Source organism: Empidonax traillii, unplaced genomic scaffold, assembly GCF_003031625.1.
Source record: "Empidonax traillii isolate 1590-97213 ecotype Southwest subspecies unplaced genomic scaffold, ASM303162v1 scaffold91:size2966241, whole genome shotgun sequence".
NCBI lineage: Eukaryota > Metazoa > Chordata > Aves > Passeriformes > Tyrannidae > Empidonax > Empidonax traillii.
Window position 1 is genome coordinate 2042272 of NW_020955284.1, and position 19159 is coordinate 2061430.

Sequence of the window (19159 nt, forward strand, 5' to 3'; positions counted from 1 at the left end):
CTGGTGTTCTCTCCCTTCACACCCATTGACCTCTGTCCCCTCCTTCCCCACTCACTCCATCCCACCACTGATGCACTGATTTTTGTTTAATGTGTGAGGTATAAATGGTTTGTCCTTGAGCTACATTCACAGCTAGAGGAGGCAGAGCTCTGGGAATCACACTGTATGGCTTACACTGGCAGAGTATGGTTGTGTCAGTAAAAATGAAATTTCTTTTGCATTTGGAAAAGCTGTACATCATAAAAGGTCAGGAAGAAGAGGCATTAAGAGCAGAGCCCCACAGAAAACCAAAATCACTGCAAGACATTTTCCTAGTTTGGAAGAGACACATGGATGCCAGCAGGAAACATGCAAAGTGTACTGAGTATGGGCTGTTACAGCTTTCAGAGATAACACGCAAGACAGGTCTAGAAAGGGCTATACGTGTGGCATTTATTGTCTCCCAACAGAAAGGGGACAAATGACAAGTTATTCATCCCCCTGCTCCTTCTGGAGTATTTTTTATCTCTTTGAGTTTTACAAATTTACGCAAGGAAAATATCAACACCAGGAGTTTGAAGATTCTCCCAGGGTTTCATCGACCGATATGGATTAAGGCAAAAATATCACATCAAAGCCACGATGCCCCACAACAGCTGCAGAAGCAAAGACCACGATCTCCACGTTGCAACTCAAACTTTTTAGAGGCTCAGAATTCAAGACAGGGCTTGGGCTTTGCAAGTCAGCAACCCTCAATAACAGGGCACCTGGTAAGATGGCTTCAAACTCACCTCTCTGTCGAGTCCAGCAGCCACGGTGACAATGTCTCCTGTCTCGCTGTTAATGGTAAACATGTTTTGTGATGGGCTCTGCGGGGTCTGAGTGACGATCCGGTACCTCACCATCCCGTTCGCTGTAGTGGCGTCGTCTGCGTCATTTGCCGTCACCGTCATCACGTAGGTACCTTGGAACAGCAGAAGATGAACTATCAGGACTATCTCACAGCAGAGCAGATTGCAGTCCCATTGACTCAGGGTCACGCATTGTGCTCAGAAATTCTATGCAGTAGACATCCCATTTCAATCCAGCCAGCCAGGCAAGGATTATGGAAATAGCAACACTGCTGAGACTAGATGATCTGGAAGGATACTGATTACACATAACTGGTAGACAGTGAGAAGTCATATGAGGGTATCTATGATTAAATTCTAATTCTTTCAGTGATTGTAAGTTTTAGGGCAGCATTTTTTGCCCTGCAATTTCACAGATTCTCAAAGGGGATTCCCCCCCCCCCCCATCCAATCACTGCATCCACATGCATTCAGAAGTAGAATTTAATAGTAGAAAGCCCATCAGACTTTTCAGCAACTTCAGAAGGACACCATCAACACGCCCATGCCTAGTGCAGAAAGTAACTGCCTGCTGCCTCCAGCTCTTTGAGAAACATCCACCTTTCCAGCCCCTCGTCTGCAGAGCAAATGGAACAGCTGCTGCCCAGCAGGACAGAAAAATCAATGGTTTGGTATGTGTGGCCAGTGATGTATTGAATTGTTGGTTTGTTTCTTGCTAATCACCAATGTCTTCATTTGCCTTGCAAAAAACAAGCTCTACTTTCTAGATACTGTTGGGAGTGCACTGACAGACTCATTAGCACTGGAGTTTGGCAGCAGGGTGTTTTGCTAAAGTGGGAAATTATCATTATGAGGGTAAAAGATGTTACTTGATTGGATGGACTCCTGCAGCTGCATGGTCCTGTGACCCCCCAGAGCTCATGGGGTCCAGCTTTATGCTTGTTATACTGGTAGGAGAGAATGACTAGAAGGGCAGGCACGCACTGCTCACAAAAAGCAATCTGCAACAGTGGATGAATCTAATGATATGAGACCTGAAAGGAGGAGTGGGAGGCAAAGAGAGACAGTGAAACCAGACATAGCCTCGCTTAGTGACCACCAAACCCAACAGCATCAATGGAAAGGCGCCACTCAAACACTGCTCATTTGGGAAATCTGAACAGACGGACTAACTTATGAGCCTTCTGTGCTGCAGAGATGCAAAGTGGTCCCGGTGACAACCTAAACTGATTCGAGATGGAGCCACACGTTGTTTTATAGAAAGAGCTGAGTTTGTTCTGCTCACGTGGTTAGATGAGAGCCACTGGCAAGCTCGAGGACGTGTGGCTACATCCGTATCCCACTGTGTCTCCTCTCATATGCCCAGCCCCAGTTCAGGGAAAGCAGAAAGCTCAAGAGTTTGCATCTGTTTGCAAAGGGTTTTAAAGATATTCCATGGTCTAAATGGGCAGATCCAGCAATGGCTGCAGCATGCTCAAATTCTATACTTTAGCCAAGTGTCTTTAAGCCACTTAGCACAAAGGAAATCCCCCCAGTACCCTCCCCAACTTTGGAAAACCAATGTTTCTCAGCACTGGCAAGAAAAGGCCTCAGAATTTTGTATTTTTGCACTGTGTGAAGTGCTTTGCTGATCTCCTTCCATCTGCCTCCATTAGGCTCTTTTTGTTCTCAGTGGTGATACATATATTCCTGTGAGTTCTCTGAGTTCAATAAGAATTATAGATTAAAAAATAAATGAATGTGTAAAGCAAATCTTAATGATGAATACATCCCTGTCTTTCTGCAATAATCTTGATTCACATTTGTGAAATGAAAACAAACTATTCAACAACTTTAACATTTTTCTGATCAATAAACTTCAGGAGAGGGAAGGAACGCTGAACTGAAACAAGGCTGTGCAAGCAACAAATTTTCTCTATTTTCTCTTCAAGCATTCATTTTTTGCTCTTTTGCAAAACCAGTTATCATCATGACACAACTGATACAAATAATGAAGCCAACCCTTAGATAACTACAGGGGAAACGTACAGAAGAAATTTAAATAGGAAATATGCTGAATGAGATGTTTGATTTGGAATTTATGTTATCTTAATGCATTCTATACTGAAAATATCTCTGAACAGAATGTCAAAACCTGGGGCTAATGAAAACAGGAGCGGAAGAGGAAAACAGAATCTATTTTAGGACATATGCAGTTTTAGGACGTATTCCAAAAAAACAGGTGGTAGTTTGTGATGCACTTCCAGGACAAGAAACTGCTCTGAAAATTACTGGGACTATCAGGTTCAGATAATGGCACCCACAGCTGTGGTCCCTCCTCACATCGGATCTCTTGGACTGTACTGCAGATTCCAAAATTCATCAGGATCTGTGAGAGATGGTGGGTTCCCAACCTGCAGGGGAACCCGACAGGCTGCAGCCGTGGTGGGAGGGGGTGAGGGACAGTACTGTGGATAGACAGTACAGTCCTTCACTCTTTCCCTGACCTTTCTGCTTCCTTCCTGCAGTGCAGCATTGGACTGAGCACATCTGCTCTAGAAAAAAGGATTATTTCAAAAGCATTTGACCTACATCCCCATAAAGGGAGATAGGATTGGACAAATGTCTCTAAAGTCATGAACTGAGCACCAGGGAGCTGTATTTCAAGAGGCAATCTGCTCCCTATCTCCTATCTTTAATTTTGATTATGAAATCCAACCATAGAGAAAATAGAGAGGAATTTGGCATTAATTACTATCCGGTAACTTAATAAAACGCCCTCTGCACAGGGCCCTGTGTGGCTGCAGCACTCTGCAGTACCTGATGGAATTGCATCAACCACTTCCTTCCTGGCTCTCCCTGGGGCTGACCTCTCCCTGTCTGACCACAGTCTGCTCTAAACTGGCTGCAAATTACTTCTTCCTCTCTGCAGTCTGGATGGTGTCTGATATCTCTTCTCCCTTTCCTGTCTACACACTTTTCCCATCTGGCAGTGTTGCTCCAGGAGGGTGACAGCATCTCCTGTTACCCGTGCTGAGGGTAGCACTCCTCAGGAACACTCACTCCTAGGGGACCAGCTGGTGTAACCTACATCACCATCTACCTTCCACTTAGCTTTCTTTACATTTAGCCTGCTCTTAAGCAAGAAATATACTCTAGATAGCTGTGTGCTGCAGTGAATGACATAAACTGCACACAAGAGTATTCAACAGAGCAACGTGGATATATGCTGCTCCAGTGTCAACATCTTCTGGGTGCTATATAAACTCTTTCCCTATACTAAGATGGTTGGTGATGATTTACTTGCAATAAAAGTAAATAATGTCATGCTTCTATGTCCTTTGCATGGATATACATCTTCACATACTTTATATCAAATAAAGGAAATATATCCCCATATCCAGCCCCTAATACTACACAAATTAAGCAAAGATACAGTGGCAGAGTGAGTGCACAGCTCTAACAAACTTAAAGATTGAAGCTGGTATTGTTTGGGGTTAAGTGACAAAGTACAGACTCCCTAATCTGGCCCACAGGGTGTGTGGATCCTTACATCCCCATATCTACCCAAACAGAGACCACAGACCAGAAACAATGAGAAAACTCCTGCAACTCACATTTACACTGTACTCTGCCATTTTTGTGTCAGATCCTGACGGTGGTGATGAAGCCACAAGTGTAAGAATAAACAGGGAAAGAGGGACTTTACACTTTCAGTGTCTGAGAGAAGAATCACCTTCATTTTTCTGCTCTGCAGGGCTTGCAGAGCATCAGCATCAAAATGAATGCATCAAGTGCCAAAATCCAGGCCCAGTCTGTGCAGTGATTCACAGAACAAATACCCAGTCCAGACGGTCTCTGATGTAACTGCATTAAACTACACACCTGGACTAACTCAGGTGCATAACCTGTTGAAAGAAAACCATTTCTCATCAAATAAGGCACATGGTATGTTAAATAAAACACCTAACCCAGTACATCATGTCAATATTAAATCAAATTTGTTGCATGTTGAACAGCTCTTCCGAGCAGCAGATTGAATTACCATGCACAGCTAGTGATGACAAGATTACTGTGCATTAGCTTTCATTAACTGATGTGCCGAGTTCATATATCACCTGAGTTAAAATTAATGGATGGCATGACGAAGATCTATCAATAAAAGGCAAGACCTCAAGAATCTGTACCTTCACAATGCATTCCCTTTGATTTTCCAGATGTTATTTTGTCAAACGAGATAGTTTTGTTTCAAACCACAAGACACATGAGAGAAATGCTTGACAGCACCCCTTATGGAAAATATTCCCATTAGATTAATTAAGGTTTCTACAGGATAGGCAAAATAACGCCTTGCAGAATCTGAGGGGATGGAAGCAAAGGGAGATAATTTATACCTGTGTATTCAGCTTTGTTTATCAACTTGAAAATGAATTGCATCTCCTTGTAAAAGACCGCAAAGAGATTTTGTAAGGTTCACTATATCTCATTTGATCTGTGTATGTTAAGTAAAAAGAACAAGAAAGATAACTGCCCTGAGTATGTGTAAGCAGATAAGCACAGAGTTGTAAACAAATGTCCCCCCGAAATCACTCTGGAATAGGAGAATCAGCTCAATTCTTTCCAGCTCAGACAGTCCCAAAGCATGCCAAGCACTGATAATTCACATCACGTTGTCTGCAATCTCTGCTATCCCATCTATGCAACTTGATTTTTCCATAAAGATGGAGCTTTCATGGTTTCAAGGCATACAAACAATATCTTGGCATAGTTGTGCTCCCAAAGTCTTTGTTACAACTGCTTTATAATTGCCATTTTTCTAAGCTGGTTTGATATCCATTAGTTAGATTTAATGCATGTTAAAAGAAAGAGCTAATGGGCACTTATCAGGAATCCAAATAAAAAATAAAATAAAAACCTCTTTCACTTTGCCCTTAATACCACGTTGCTGTAAAATCACATAATCCTCTCTGTCTGCTCCTGTGATATAAACAGAAAAAGCTAAAACTTCACCCAGTTTTTACTGACAATGCTGATTCTCTATCCAGCTTTATCTTACAGTTTATGTTTTTAAATGGCTGGTAAATGGCTGCAGAATCATTAAAGGTTGGTTAACCTTCTCAGTCTAATTCTGACCTACAAGATACTTAATTTAATCATTCCCCCATAGAAAAGGATTGAATCATTATGTGCAGACATGTGGTGATGGCCATATTACATTAGATCTTCATTAACCCAACTTAATAATGGCTTTGTACTAATGGAAACCTCCTCTTACTCCTCATTTTTTTCCCCCCAAATTTGAAAGCTCACTTAGTGAATCCTCTGCATCCGATGCAAGATGGAGAGAAGGCAGTAATTGTTGCTGGAAAGATTAAATACTGAAAAGCAGTGTAAAATTTACCATATTTCCTAAACCCCAAATTTTCCATTCAGTGGAGTTTCCTGACACTAGTTTCCTTCCCCACAGAGGATGGGAATCTCATGCCCCTGCTCATGACACGCTTCCCCCTTTAAGTGATTCCACTCATGGTAATGAGGTCTGAGGGACAGAAAGGCACATGAGAGAAGCAAAGGCATCAAAACCAAGTTACAGTGAGAAGTGTGACGGGATCCTGAACAAGTCCTCATAGTACAACCACACACTGCTGCAGTGTTAAAGACAAATATCTCAGCTAACAAACCTGTATCCCCCAAATTAAAGGTATTCCACTGGTGATGTGAAGCACTTTAACATACTCATTGCTAAGGGTTTCAAATGAAATTGGGGAGCAGACTCACCAGCAGTGCTGAGCAGAGTTACAGAGGTGAACAGGAACATGGACAAGACATCAAAATGACAGAAGTGCCTAAAACTCTACTGCAGATGTAATAAATTGTAAATATACTTAAATTAAACAGCATTCCACATGCTCTAGATAAAAAACTAAATAAAAACAGCACTTCCCCTCTGAATGCTATTCCTCCTGTCATAACTGATAGCTCCTGTCATTCTCTTTCACCATTATTTCTGTAATCATTGGCAAATTCTGACCTTTCAAGCAGCTAACCTAATTCATAACGGATGCCACTTCCTAATTAGTGGAGACATCGGATTCTCAGCTTCAGACAAGGCAAGAGCCAACCTAATGAGAATAAAGAGAACAAGTAGGTCTGGAGAGACAACTGAGCGAGTTGAAGAGGCTGCTGTCACCCAGAACGGAAATAATACCTTCTTATCGTTAAAAACAGAATAAACACCTCCGGAGGGAAAACGAGTGGATGAACTGACTGCAGCACACACACGGGCCTGGGGAGATTCGGAGATCACTCCTGTCCAGCAGCCTGCAGCCTACTGAGACCCCTGTACCACAGAGAAATCCCACCTGTAAAACGTCAGGATGGGCGAAAGTGCATCCAGCCTCTGAGCAAAGAGTTTTGGCTGCATAAACTCACGAGGCTCAGCTCGGCTGAGCTCCTGCACACGAATCCTCTTGATTTCCAGGGCTAATTCACAGAAGGGAGAACGTGTGACTTAGGACAAGATATCCTGAACATCACCACTGAACTGTGCTCAACAGCACAGCCACGTTTCATGCTGAACTGAAGGCATATGTGACTCCTGAAATCATGCAGACCCAGCTGCACAGAGACTGAGACTTGATGCACCTGCAACAAGGCTTCAATCCAATCCTTACATTTTGACACTATAATATAAGGTAATAAAAGATAATATAAAGTGATGTAATAATATATAGAATATATATCATACTATGTGTTTTGTAAGTGCTGGTTAAAAGGAGTCAGAGAGTGGGCTATTACAGTGCTGTTACATGAACATGATTTCTACAGGTTTTTTTTTTTTTCAATCAACTTGGCCACTGTTTTTGGAGGGAAAAAACATCAGTCTGGGGATTTGCATTTTTTTCTCACTTGTAGTCCTGTAATTCACTTCCTTGCTCTTGGGACTGGATGCTTCTGAAAAGGAAATTAGGAGCACAGATTTCATAACCACTCACCTCGAAAGAAAATGGAAAACTCTACCAGATGTGTCTGCAGAAAAACAATTTCTTATCTTACAATTGTGCTCGGCTGAGCAAAAGAACTTGAAAAAGAATATTGTGGACCCTAAGTCTGTGTGTAATGTGTGAGAGAATAGAGTTGGGTTGGACAAAGCCATTTTTAATAGCATATGAAATGCAAGGGTAAGAGCAGCCCCTGCCCAAGGTGCAGAAGATGGCACTACACTGATGATGCATTTCATTTTGTGATGTATCCAAAAGTAATGCACCCAACCTGTGAGGAGCTCTGGGATGAGTTAAAGAATCTGTTGAGATCTAGTCTTGCCCTGAAGATTTTACCGGTACATGACCCCTCTGAAACATTTGGAATTTACATTATTTTTAGCTTCCAGTGCTACCAACTGGAATGAGTACCCGGTGGCAGCTCCAGTCCATGAACCCGTTCAGGTGCTCTTTTAAATTTGGAACTTTGTAAGAGTTCTAAAATTAACTTACTTCCAAGTTGGAAAAGAAAACTGAACATTGTCACTACGAGTAGAACTACGGCATTTTTAGAATGGGTTGTAATAGCAAAAGGGGGGTTCACTCTGTGTCCTATAAACTTGTAATAATGAAGCACCTTCTCTTCAGATCTTAGGTCCTGCCACCCAGTGACACCCCTTCTGTTCCTTCACTGAACAAACAACCTGCAGGACAAGAGGCATCTTTTTCATGAATTGCACTGTCAGATTGGAGAAGACGAACAAGCCAGAACTGCAGAATCCAAATTCTCCCCAGGAATATATATACCAATGCAACTGTACGCCTTAAAAGATTAATTTCACAAGCCTTAAATTGCAGTTTAATTTGAAAACTAATTCAGCCTCATAATTGGCTTTCTGTTCAAATCACTGAGGCTAAAGATTTAAATTCTTAATATTCAGATGACTTTCGAGTTTCTGGCCCCATCTGTGCATTAGTCCATGGTGTTAATCTCTGAGGGAATCTCTGCTGGCATAGAAATAAAATAAACAAACTGGGACACTAGTAGAATAATCAGCTTTTAAAATCCTTGGATTTTTTTTTATATACTGCTTATTTTTTATGAGACTTCTTTAACTCAATTTGCCACATATAGATTTGGCTCCCAGCTATTTCATTTTTCAAGTGGCACGTTATCAACAATTATTGTATCAGACTTCCATGAAATAAGGAGGAGATGGGGAAATTTTAAATTACAACATTTCTCATGTAAGAAACACTAATATACCTTTCTTTTGGGGGACTGTCCATACTTAGCACTCTTTCACACCCATCCCAGGGAGAGTGGTAGGAGTAAACTATCCTTCACAACTCCAGGAGAAAGAAGGAGCTGGATGAAACTTGAGTTTAAAAGAGGCTGCTTGGACTTTTGCTATTGACTTGCAAGGGACCAAGATGTATCCAGAGAGTTAGTGAAGTGGAAAGGATGAATGGAAATGGAAAAGGCCAGTCTGACAGGAACAAATTGTTTTGGAGAGATGAGTTAATTTTTGACAATCTTTCTGTTAAAAGAAAATAGATACAACCCAGAGCAAAGCACTCGAGTCGCTGCGGAGCATTTCACATTGACCTTTTCAGAACTGAACGCTTCAGTTAAGTAAGACATCCACATCCTTCCATAAGAAACATTTGGTGGTGGTTACAGCAAAACTAAGCTTCTGTAGAGATGGAAATAATCTTTCTCCATCACGCCATTGTTTTGTGATTAAATTCCCTTTTTATTTTTGTGTTTAAGCATTTTCATTCTATCTTACTGAGCAATTTTTCTTTTGGAAACTGTAGAGTTTCCTTTGACAGAGCACTCCTCAAGGACAGCCCTGGGATCCTGCACTCCCAGCAGTACAAGAGCAGGGACTGGGCTCCTGGCAGGCAGCCACTGGTGCTGTACAGAGGGGAAAATCCCACCTCAAGCCCCAGTTCCTTCCTGCCATAAGGCAGTGGAGCTTGTGTGAGGCTGCTCAGAGGTGCGGGCTGGGGAAAGGCAGCAGAACCCTGGCAGGGCAGGCAGTGCTGGGCAGTGAAGCTTTGCCACCTGTCCCGCTCTGTCAGCGCTTGAAAGGCAACTCCTGCAGCTCTGGGAGAGCTTTGCTGATTAAGGCTGCCAGAGGGAGCAGGGGAATTTCTGCTCCAGCTTGCAGCTGCATTTTTAAAACTTGGCTGTGTTCTTCATCTAGAGGCAAAGTTCAAAGAGGCAGAACATTATTCAACATGAGTAAAACATGGTCTTTTAAGATACACTTTCAAACAGTGGCACGTTAAATCAAAACAACTCATGGAGGGGGAGAGTAAGGAAGAAAGATGGTCCTGTGGAAAAGGAAATCCTGCATCACTACTCTGTTCTGCATTTTTGGAAGGGCCTGCATTTATACATTTAAATTATCAGCTGCTTGACCTGAGGCTAGATGAGCTAAAAATGCACAAAAGTGTTTCCCAGAGGGAATCAAAAAAAGGAAAGAGATGCAATTCAGTTTAAGAGCCAGGGAACATTTGAGAATGCACAGGAGCCAGCCTGAGATATCTGTTCACACTACAGAAAACTTCACCAAGAGTGAGCTCCTGATTTCAAAAACACTATGCTACGGTGCAAGACACTATTTCAATTAAGTTATTATAATCTTAGCCAGCAACAACAACCCATTACAATTAATAATACTTGATGATTTCTTTTCTATTCCTGTCAAGGGTTGCTTCAAGGTGACTCGCAGAGAGCACACTCCTTGGGAACCCAGGTTGAGTGCTCTGCAGACTGGGAAGCCCCTTCACTTAAACCCATCAAACTGTCTAATGAGTCTCTTCACATTGCTGCCAATTCTTTCAGCTCTTGGACAATTTTATATATTTATATTTCAGGCTAAAGCAACCTTGCTTCTGTGGGAGGCTGAGTGCCCTGCTGCAGGCTGGAGTACGGCTCTTTCCCGCATTCCCATTTCCTTGGTTTGCTCTACCCTCTTTTGGCTTATTCACTGTTGAGTCAGTAGGTCATAACCTTACTTGGCCACCCTCCATTCCCTGCTGTGGCCAGGCACAATTTCCAGCTCCCTGACAGGGTCAGAGATGAAGCACCACACTCTGTTCCAGCTCAACGCACCCCAGCCCTAAGCGGGGACCACGCTGTGCTTTGTGGCACAGTGTCCTCCAGAGGCACAGCCCTGACTGCTGTGCCCACACACCGTGGGCCTTGGCTTCACCCTGTACCCTGGGTGTGCTGTGACAGCACCACAGAGCCCTTTCCTGCTCACTGGAATGGGATCTGCTCTATTGATCCTGCTAAATCCTTACCGGGGCTTTCCCTGCAGCTCAAGGTCACTGCGCCCTGCTCAGCCTGTGCCTAACCGTGGATTTTTGATGGTGTTGCTCTGCAAAATTTCCATTGGTAGAGATTGAGCTCCATATGTCCTTTTTCATCTGTTTTGTTTTGTTTTTGTTTGGTGGTTTTGTTTTGTTTTTTTATCTGTGCAAAACTGTGACTGACTCCAAACATTCATTGGCTGCTCACTCTAGTTGCCCTTAGAGTCAGCATTTATTTGGGACACTCTAATCCAGCTACTTTTCTCATCAGAGTTGTGCAAAATTATTAAGAACATTGCAGATACTGTCATAATCAAGTAATCCTGCATTTTTAATCACAGCCATTATAAATGGGCATATGGAATATATGAGAAGTAACAATTGCACAGGGTATCCAGGGAAGCATTTTCAGTCCTCAGGCATAGCTCATCAGCAGTGAGCAGTGGAAAATGAGTGCTGAACTGCAACATACAATAAGATTTTTTAGTTTGCTTGAAGCATGGATATACACACATATGCAGATATATTTTTATAGATGCATATATATATCTAACTTCCTCTTGAACCAGCAATGAACACATCCCACTAAAAAGTGTCTAAATTTTTTCAAGATCTATGATTAGCTAAATACATTGTCTAGACTTGTCTCTGCACAAAACAGGGACACATAACTGTGAGGCAAAGGAGATGCACTTGGATATCACCAGTAACTGCATGACCTCTCTATCACTTTCTCAAAGGCACAAGATCACGTTTCTTGCCAAGTACATGGAACGAGGGCCTCCGATACCCAAATTCCTAGGAGGTTCTACAAAAGTAAAGAACAGAAATTCAATACTAATACAAACCTTTTAAAAGAATACCGATTAAACAGGAAAGAGAGAAAAAGAACCCGCAACCAAATACATCAAAGACAAATGTAATTGCTTTTGAATAAAAACAGATTGCTTCCTACCTTCCTGCCTTTAAGGCAAGCACTCCAGCCTGGGATACAGAATACCAAAAATCACTGCTAGAAGCACAGGCACAAGTATTTTGTAGGCAAAGTTATCCTATTCTGATTTAATAGCTCAAAGGCTTATCTGGATTTCAGACAAGAAGAGGATGCAATTTACTGCTTGTTTCACACAGATGAACAGAGCTCGTTAAAACATTTGGGAACACTTTGAATATTGATCTGTCCTCGAATAAGATGTAAGAAATTTGTTTTGCTATGAAAATGTATCAATCTTTAAACCTTGATATGCCCCAAAGTGGCCTTCAAATGAAAGCTGGAAAATCCTCTGGGAAAATGCCATCAAAGCCACCAGCTCAGGGACGTCTCACGTCCCCTCCACCAAGCAGGACTGGGATCAGGACTTTGAAGCTGGGACATCACCACCCAAAGCGAGCAGGGAGGGAGCTCTACACATTCTTTCCACAGAAATAATGTCACGTTCTGTTCCCACTCTGTGCCCCCACAGCCTCCTGCTCCTCACGGTGCTGGAAGACAATCAATCACGGCTGCGAATCACCTTGTTAAAAACAGTGCCCACCGGAGACTTCCCCGTGACACCTCCGGCCGTGATAAATGTTTGCTGACACAAACCAAAGTCACAAGGTATTTAACCCCTCAGCTGGCAAACAACTGAGGATACAATGTGCCTAGGAAAAAAAATCTCCTTCCGATTTCAGGAGGCTTCCAATTGCGCTGGTGCTACAGCACAATTTATGTTCAAAGAATGGATACACTCATATTAGTTCCACTCAGCAATGAGCTACAACAACCCTGCTACCATTTTGGAAATAAGAAATCAACTTCATAGTTGAAAACAGAACATTAAAGATCCTTATACCTCTATCTTTTTTTCTAGCATATAAAGACGTCCATGTAAAAATCATCCCCTTTCCACATACAACTTACACCAGCACCAATTTTTCACCCATAAACCTTCTGAAATTGTATTTCAGGTTTTTCCCCATTTCTCCCTCTGTTAGAAAAGTCTGTAGGAACAGAGCAGGAGTCTGCAATTTCAGCAGAAATACTCCCCCTTCCATAGGTTTGCATCAGGCCCCAAGTAAGAAAGTATTTTCTGCACACCTTGGGACACAGACCTATTTGGAGTCTGACTGGATGCCAGATATTGAGTTGGCAAATGACTGGATTAAATGTCATGGAGGCGGATATTCAGCATTTCAGATGCAGGGTCAGTGAAAGGCCACTGTTGGGCTGGCTTTCAGTGCTCTGAAATTAGAAAAACAGCCCTGTGCATGTGTAATGAGTGTATGAGAATGGCAATACAGAGCAGATCTCTGAAAAACTGCTGTTTTTACAAATTCCACAGCTAGAAGTGACAATCAGGACCTTGCCTCCAAACCAAGTCTGCACTTTCTCTTCAGAAAGAGACACAAGACACCTTCATCAGTCTTCCACAAAGAGCCAGGAAGAGCAGACCTTTCCTTCATCCCCTCTATTCCAAGTGGAGGCTAAGCCACCAAACCAGATGAATGGTTGAAAGTTTCTGAAACTTTAAGACTTTTTTTCGACTGTACCTGGTTTGGAGCCTTCATCAACAGATCCATTATACACTTGGTTGATGAACTCTGGTCTGTTGTCATTCATATCAATCACATAGATGTAAAGGTCAATAGGATTCTCCACCTTGTTTCCATTCATATCCACTGCGTGAGCCCGGAGCTGGGAATAAAATGAAAGCACAATATCAGCAATTGGATTTGTTGCAGAATGAGAGACCATTTTGCAAGGATTGACTTTACCTCATAAATACTTTTCTCAAAATTCAATGGAGCAGGTATCTAATTCCAGCAAAAAGCACTGACACAGTTTCCATCTAGGTTCTACCCACAGACAGATTTTCAGGGCTTAACATAATATTGAAATAATATTTTAGAACTGCCATTGTCAATGGAAACACTTTAACTCTGGTGCAGTGATGATATCTCCTTCACTGCTCACAGACCACTGTATTTTAATTTTTAAGTCACAGTGAACCTTGTCTGACAGTCTGAAAAGCAAATTTTGCTTAGTTCCAAATACGCTGAGGAAATGAGTTTCAGTGAGACGTTTCTTATGGGAACCTGCAGCCTTTCACACCCACAATAACAGGGATTAATAGTGAAGAGATTTCAGAATGACATTAGTAGTGTTTATTCTTTGTTTAATCATGGTCTCTAGGAACAGCAACAGCTACCAACCCCATGGCTCCGTGCACCAAAAGACATCTAAAAAGTCCCTTCCCTTCAAATAATGGGAGCCCCTGAGACATTAAGAATGAAATATCTTCCTCAGGCTTGACTAAAATACCCAGTGCTAAAGCATTTCAATAACCAAAGTCACAGTGTTAAGCCCTCAGCTCAAATGGAACTGCAGCTTTATCTTATTAGTAATAACCATCAGTAATAATGCCCCAAAACAAGAGCATCTGTTTTCTGAACAAAAGAGACAGATACAGCATGTCAAAATGAGTAATTAATAATACAAAGCAATCAACAATACTCAGGAACAATCAGTAACCAGGTGAAAAAAATGGATAGCTTTCTCATTAAAGGGAACAGATGGCTACTCTGAATGGCGTGTGGCTGAATGCGCTGCCGACGCCGGCTTCGGGAAAACTCCGACAGTGAGGGAAGAGCTGCACAGCCCCTGACCACGGATGGCAGCAAGGAGGCACTGGCTGGCTGTGAGCACTGCAGATTTTGGCTATCATCCCTCTTCATTTCAGCTGCTGTGAGCACTGCTGAGCCTCCACCCTGCCCCAAGAACTGGGGACAGCACTTGGGATGGCCGTGTGACATCCGGCAAGGCTCGTGGGCTGAAGAACAAAAGCTTCAGAGGACATCAGCTTCACGGAATCACAGAATGGTTTGGGTTGGAAAGGACCTAAAACTCCTCTAGTTCCAACCCTCTGTCACAGGCAGGGACACTTTCCACTAGACTAGGTTGCTCCAAACCCCGTCCAATCTGTCCTTGAACACTTATAGGGATGGGGCAGCCTCAGCTTCTCTGGGCAACCTCTTTGTGCAAGGGCTGGCTGGGAGAGTGGGGCTGCAGGACAGGGGATGCACCAGCTTGTGCCATCCAGAGGGATGGAGGCCTCTGGTTACTCCCAGCCATTCTCTGCACCATCAGGCCGCTGTGGGGAGTCAGAGCTGACATGCCAAGGAGGTCTCAGCTCCTCTGATGATCGACAAATGAATGTGCTAATTGCATTAGCACTGGTTCCCGTCTTTTGCTCTCGCTGTGTAGGTGATTGATGCAACTTTCTCCTTCATGTACGGTGCTCAGAAGTCCAGAGCTTTAACAAAAGAAACTGCACACCATTAGGATGGGCTGGATTAACATTTAATCAAGCAAAGAGAACAAACTGCCACGAGAAATGAGCTGAGAGAAAAACATTTCTTTTTAGAAGAAAGTTAAGCAGCACTTTTTCTTGAAAGCCTGAGGAACTCCAGCTTTGCTTTCAATACAGGATGTACCATTTGTATTTCAGGAGTTGCAATGCTCTTAATATCTGCATTTCTTGCCTGCATACGAACTGCTTTGGCTCCCACCTGTTGAGCAATCCTTCATCATGTCAGATGTAGCAATTCAATAACTTTACAGTCAGAGGTCATACTGTCTTTGAAAAAAAGTAATTCGGAGTTAAAATTAAAGTTATTATCTTCAAACTGAGGCAGCACTGGGCCCTCTCTTACAGCATTTCCAGCAGCGGAAATGGTTCCATTCAGAGATAAAGCAGAGGGCAAAGCTGGTATCTCCCCCCTCAGATCTGACTCTCCCCCTGCAAATTTTTAATTAGATTTGATAGCTTTTGTTTGAAATCTCCAGGAGTAAGGGATTTCTCAGCAATGCACATCTATCTGCTTGTTGCACTCACTAAGCACATGTACCCATCTACGCATTGCTGCCTGCACTCAAGGAAAAAAAGATTCAATAAGCAAGACTGTAGGAATCTCATCAAACCTGTGGTGACATGCTCAAGTTTCACCTCTGTCCCGAGTCCTCAGCACTGGGCTGAGTTATGTGAGGGAGGGCAGTGCTGGGGCACACTGGTGCCCTGACTAACAGCATCTGGGGTGTCAGAAGGATGGCACATGTCCCCAAACCCAGTGCAGCAAAGCCTGTGCCTTTATAGCCTGGGTTATACAGGGGGCTGGGTGTCCACAGCTGCTCCTCTTCTGCCCTCAGTTGTTCCTGCCACCCTTTCTGCAAAAGTTCTATCTTCCTCTCCTGCTCTGTTTTTGCCTGATTTCAATGAATGTTTCTACTTTTTTTCCTCTTGTTCCTGCTTACATTAATTCTCTCTATCCATACTCTTTTTACAACTCTCATGTGCCAATGCCTCCACAACACGCTGCTTCTCTGTGGCCAGTGCTAGCCATGGCAGAGGGAGAAGGGAGTCCTGAGCCAGAGGGTTGAATTACAACTCAGCTCAATGGGAAATCTTTTTAGAGACTATTCCTCATTAGACACCATCCTCAGCAGAGAGAGAAAACGAAGGAGGGACTCCAGGGGGGCAATCTGTCTACTGGGAAACTAGCTGGATCTCCAAGGCAGATCAGTTACTCTGTTTTCCCTTCCTTAATTCATCTTCTCCCTCGTTCTCCTGTCCTCCTTTTTGTATTCATAAGGCATCCTCTAGCTGGAAAACACACATAGTTCTGGAGTCATTCTTCAGACACCGAGATGGGGCTCATTTCTGTGAGGCACAGTCTGAGTCCACGTGGGGCCCCACGACTCAGGCTGCCACCTCCTCCCAACAGGTATTTTGGTGGTAGTGATGGAGAGGGTGAAAAGTGGATGCATGTGAGTGCTTTGCAACACTGGGCGAAGCACAAAAGGTGATGACTGAGCTCCATCACACACCACATGTCATGTTCAGAGGGAAAACACACCAGTGAAAGGTCAGTGAGCATCACCTGGGCCATGGGACACACGCCAGACACAGGTCATGCACGAGTATTCAAATGGGATCTGGTGGCCAGCTGAAGAGATGGTTAAGAAACATTTATAAAGTTGATTTGAGACATCTTCATTTTCCCCAAGAGGGAGAATACAACAGGAGTGAAGAAGGAATAAATAAAATCAAATTAAATACCTTGCAAAGGATTCTGAAAAATTAATACAGGTAGCCAGCTAATCTCTAGCTGATGCATCGCTCTGCTGTACACCAGCCAAAGAGCTGGCTCGATATTCTTTAACAAATATTGCTTAAAAGTATGACAATTATTGCTATCATATTCAGCAGCAGCTACCACAGGTCTCTGAGGTTTTCCTACTGACAGTTTCCAGTGTAAATGTAGCTGTTGGCATACAAATGATTCGGTATCATGATTATTGATTACACCAGAGGCTGGTGGTATCTGAAGGTAGTTAGTCAAAGTCAACACAGTGAATTGTGTTAAATATGAGTATTACTTACACACTAATACTACTAATACAAATATACATTATCAATCAGTGACAGAGCCTTTAAGGAATAAGCATACAATGTCATGCATAATTTGTGTGCTCTTAATTGTGATTAAAAGTTCCATTTAGAGCATCGTGACAAAAATGGCTGGCATTACTCAACATGGTTCAAAATACTGGAATTACCTCTTGTATCCTCAAATTTCTAGTAAGCTTTGCCTCTTGGCATTTAAAACAACTCCTTCTCAGTCTATAACCCACCTGTTCTGCTCCAGCCATTCCTGAGGCAGTATTTCATCAGGCTGATGCTGAAGGCGCACACGTGTCTGGGACTGGATTAGGAATTGCTTCAAAGTTTCCCTACAATGCACATTACTTGAGTATCATAAGCAATGACTACTTAGTGACACGTTTATGCTGATGTCTTTTGAAAACAGAGCTTGAAAAACGTCTTGGAAAACTAACCTACCAATTTTCTATCCCTTGTACTTGCCAGGCCTAACTGCAGCTTAATATGAAACCGGTGCCTGGATCAGAAAAGACATTCAGAGCCACTAATTCTGTCAGCAGCACAAGCGGGACTTTGGGAACGCAGTTAAATAAGGCCAAGAGAACTCATGCATATTAAATACTACTACCTGCTGAAACTTATTTGGCATGCAGGGAACATTAGGGGCTGACTGCGAGGGGAGATGCAACACACGCCTGTCGCAGTGAGATGGCACCAAGATGGGGGGTATGTGTCCCATGGCTGGGTGTCCCATGGCTGGGTGTCCCATGGCTGGGTGTCCCATGGTTGCGTGACTCAGGAGTCCATCTCCAGCCACAGGCGCTACTGATGCTGGGGTAGCTCCCACAACAGCACTCAGTGCCACACGAGCAGTTCCCCACCCCAACGTGGTGTTGGTTAAGTGGCTGCAAAGCCCGTTTCATTTTTCTCTGCTCGTGTTTTCAGCTGACTCTGCATCTGGGATTGTCTGCGAGGTCCCTGGAGAGTTTGTGCTCTGGTTTGTAGTGCAGACAAAAACAGATGAGGCCAAAATACAGCTGAACTTGCCATCACTAGGAGTGTCAGCACACATGGCTCCTAGACAGGGGCCGGGAGTCCCAGAGGCACATACATCTCTGCATACATCAAGCTCGGGATGATCCTCCCTAAAAGTTCAAGAATGATGTCGAAAACAGGAGAAGTTCTGCTGCAGAACTCCTGATCTAATCAGAAAAAAATCTGTTTCACCTTAGGGAACGAGGTAGGTTTCATCAGACAAATGGCTTGCTGAATGCGGGGGAGTTAAAACACTAGTATTTTAAAAATGGTAGTCCTGAAGCAAAACAGATAATTATGCATAAGAAAATATGTGTTGAAAAATGTGGGAGTTAATGAAACAGAACCCTTCATATGTAGCCCCACAAACAGTTGCAAATTATTGTTCTTTTCTTTTATAATTAGTTTTTAGATTACCTGGGAATGAAAACAGCAAGGACAACATTTGACAGCGACAGAAATGCTGAAAAGACTCAATTCTGTTCAGGGCTACAGAAATCCTGAAGCTGTATAAATGCACCCACTGTCAGCCAGAGCAGCAAGCCTGTATTGGACACAGAGCCCATGAACTGGTGGGTAAGAGGGA

General features: G+C 43.1%; 1 protein-coding gene across 1 annotated transcript in view; it reads right to left on the bottom strand.

Annotated features, from left to right (window-relative positions):
* Positions 1–19159, bottom strand: part of CDH4 (cadherin 4) — a 421930-nt gene that overhangs the window by 77595 nt on the left and 325176 nt on the right. Inside the window, exons 6-7 of the mRNA XM_027881637.1 lie at positions 13649–13793; positions 771–943 (exon numbers count right to left, since the gene is read on the bottom strand). Of these exons, the coding sequence (XP_027737438.1) occupies positions 771–943; positions 13649–13793 (318 nt within the window). The remainder of the gene's footprint in view (positions 1–770; positions 944–13648; positions 13794–19159) is intronic.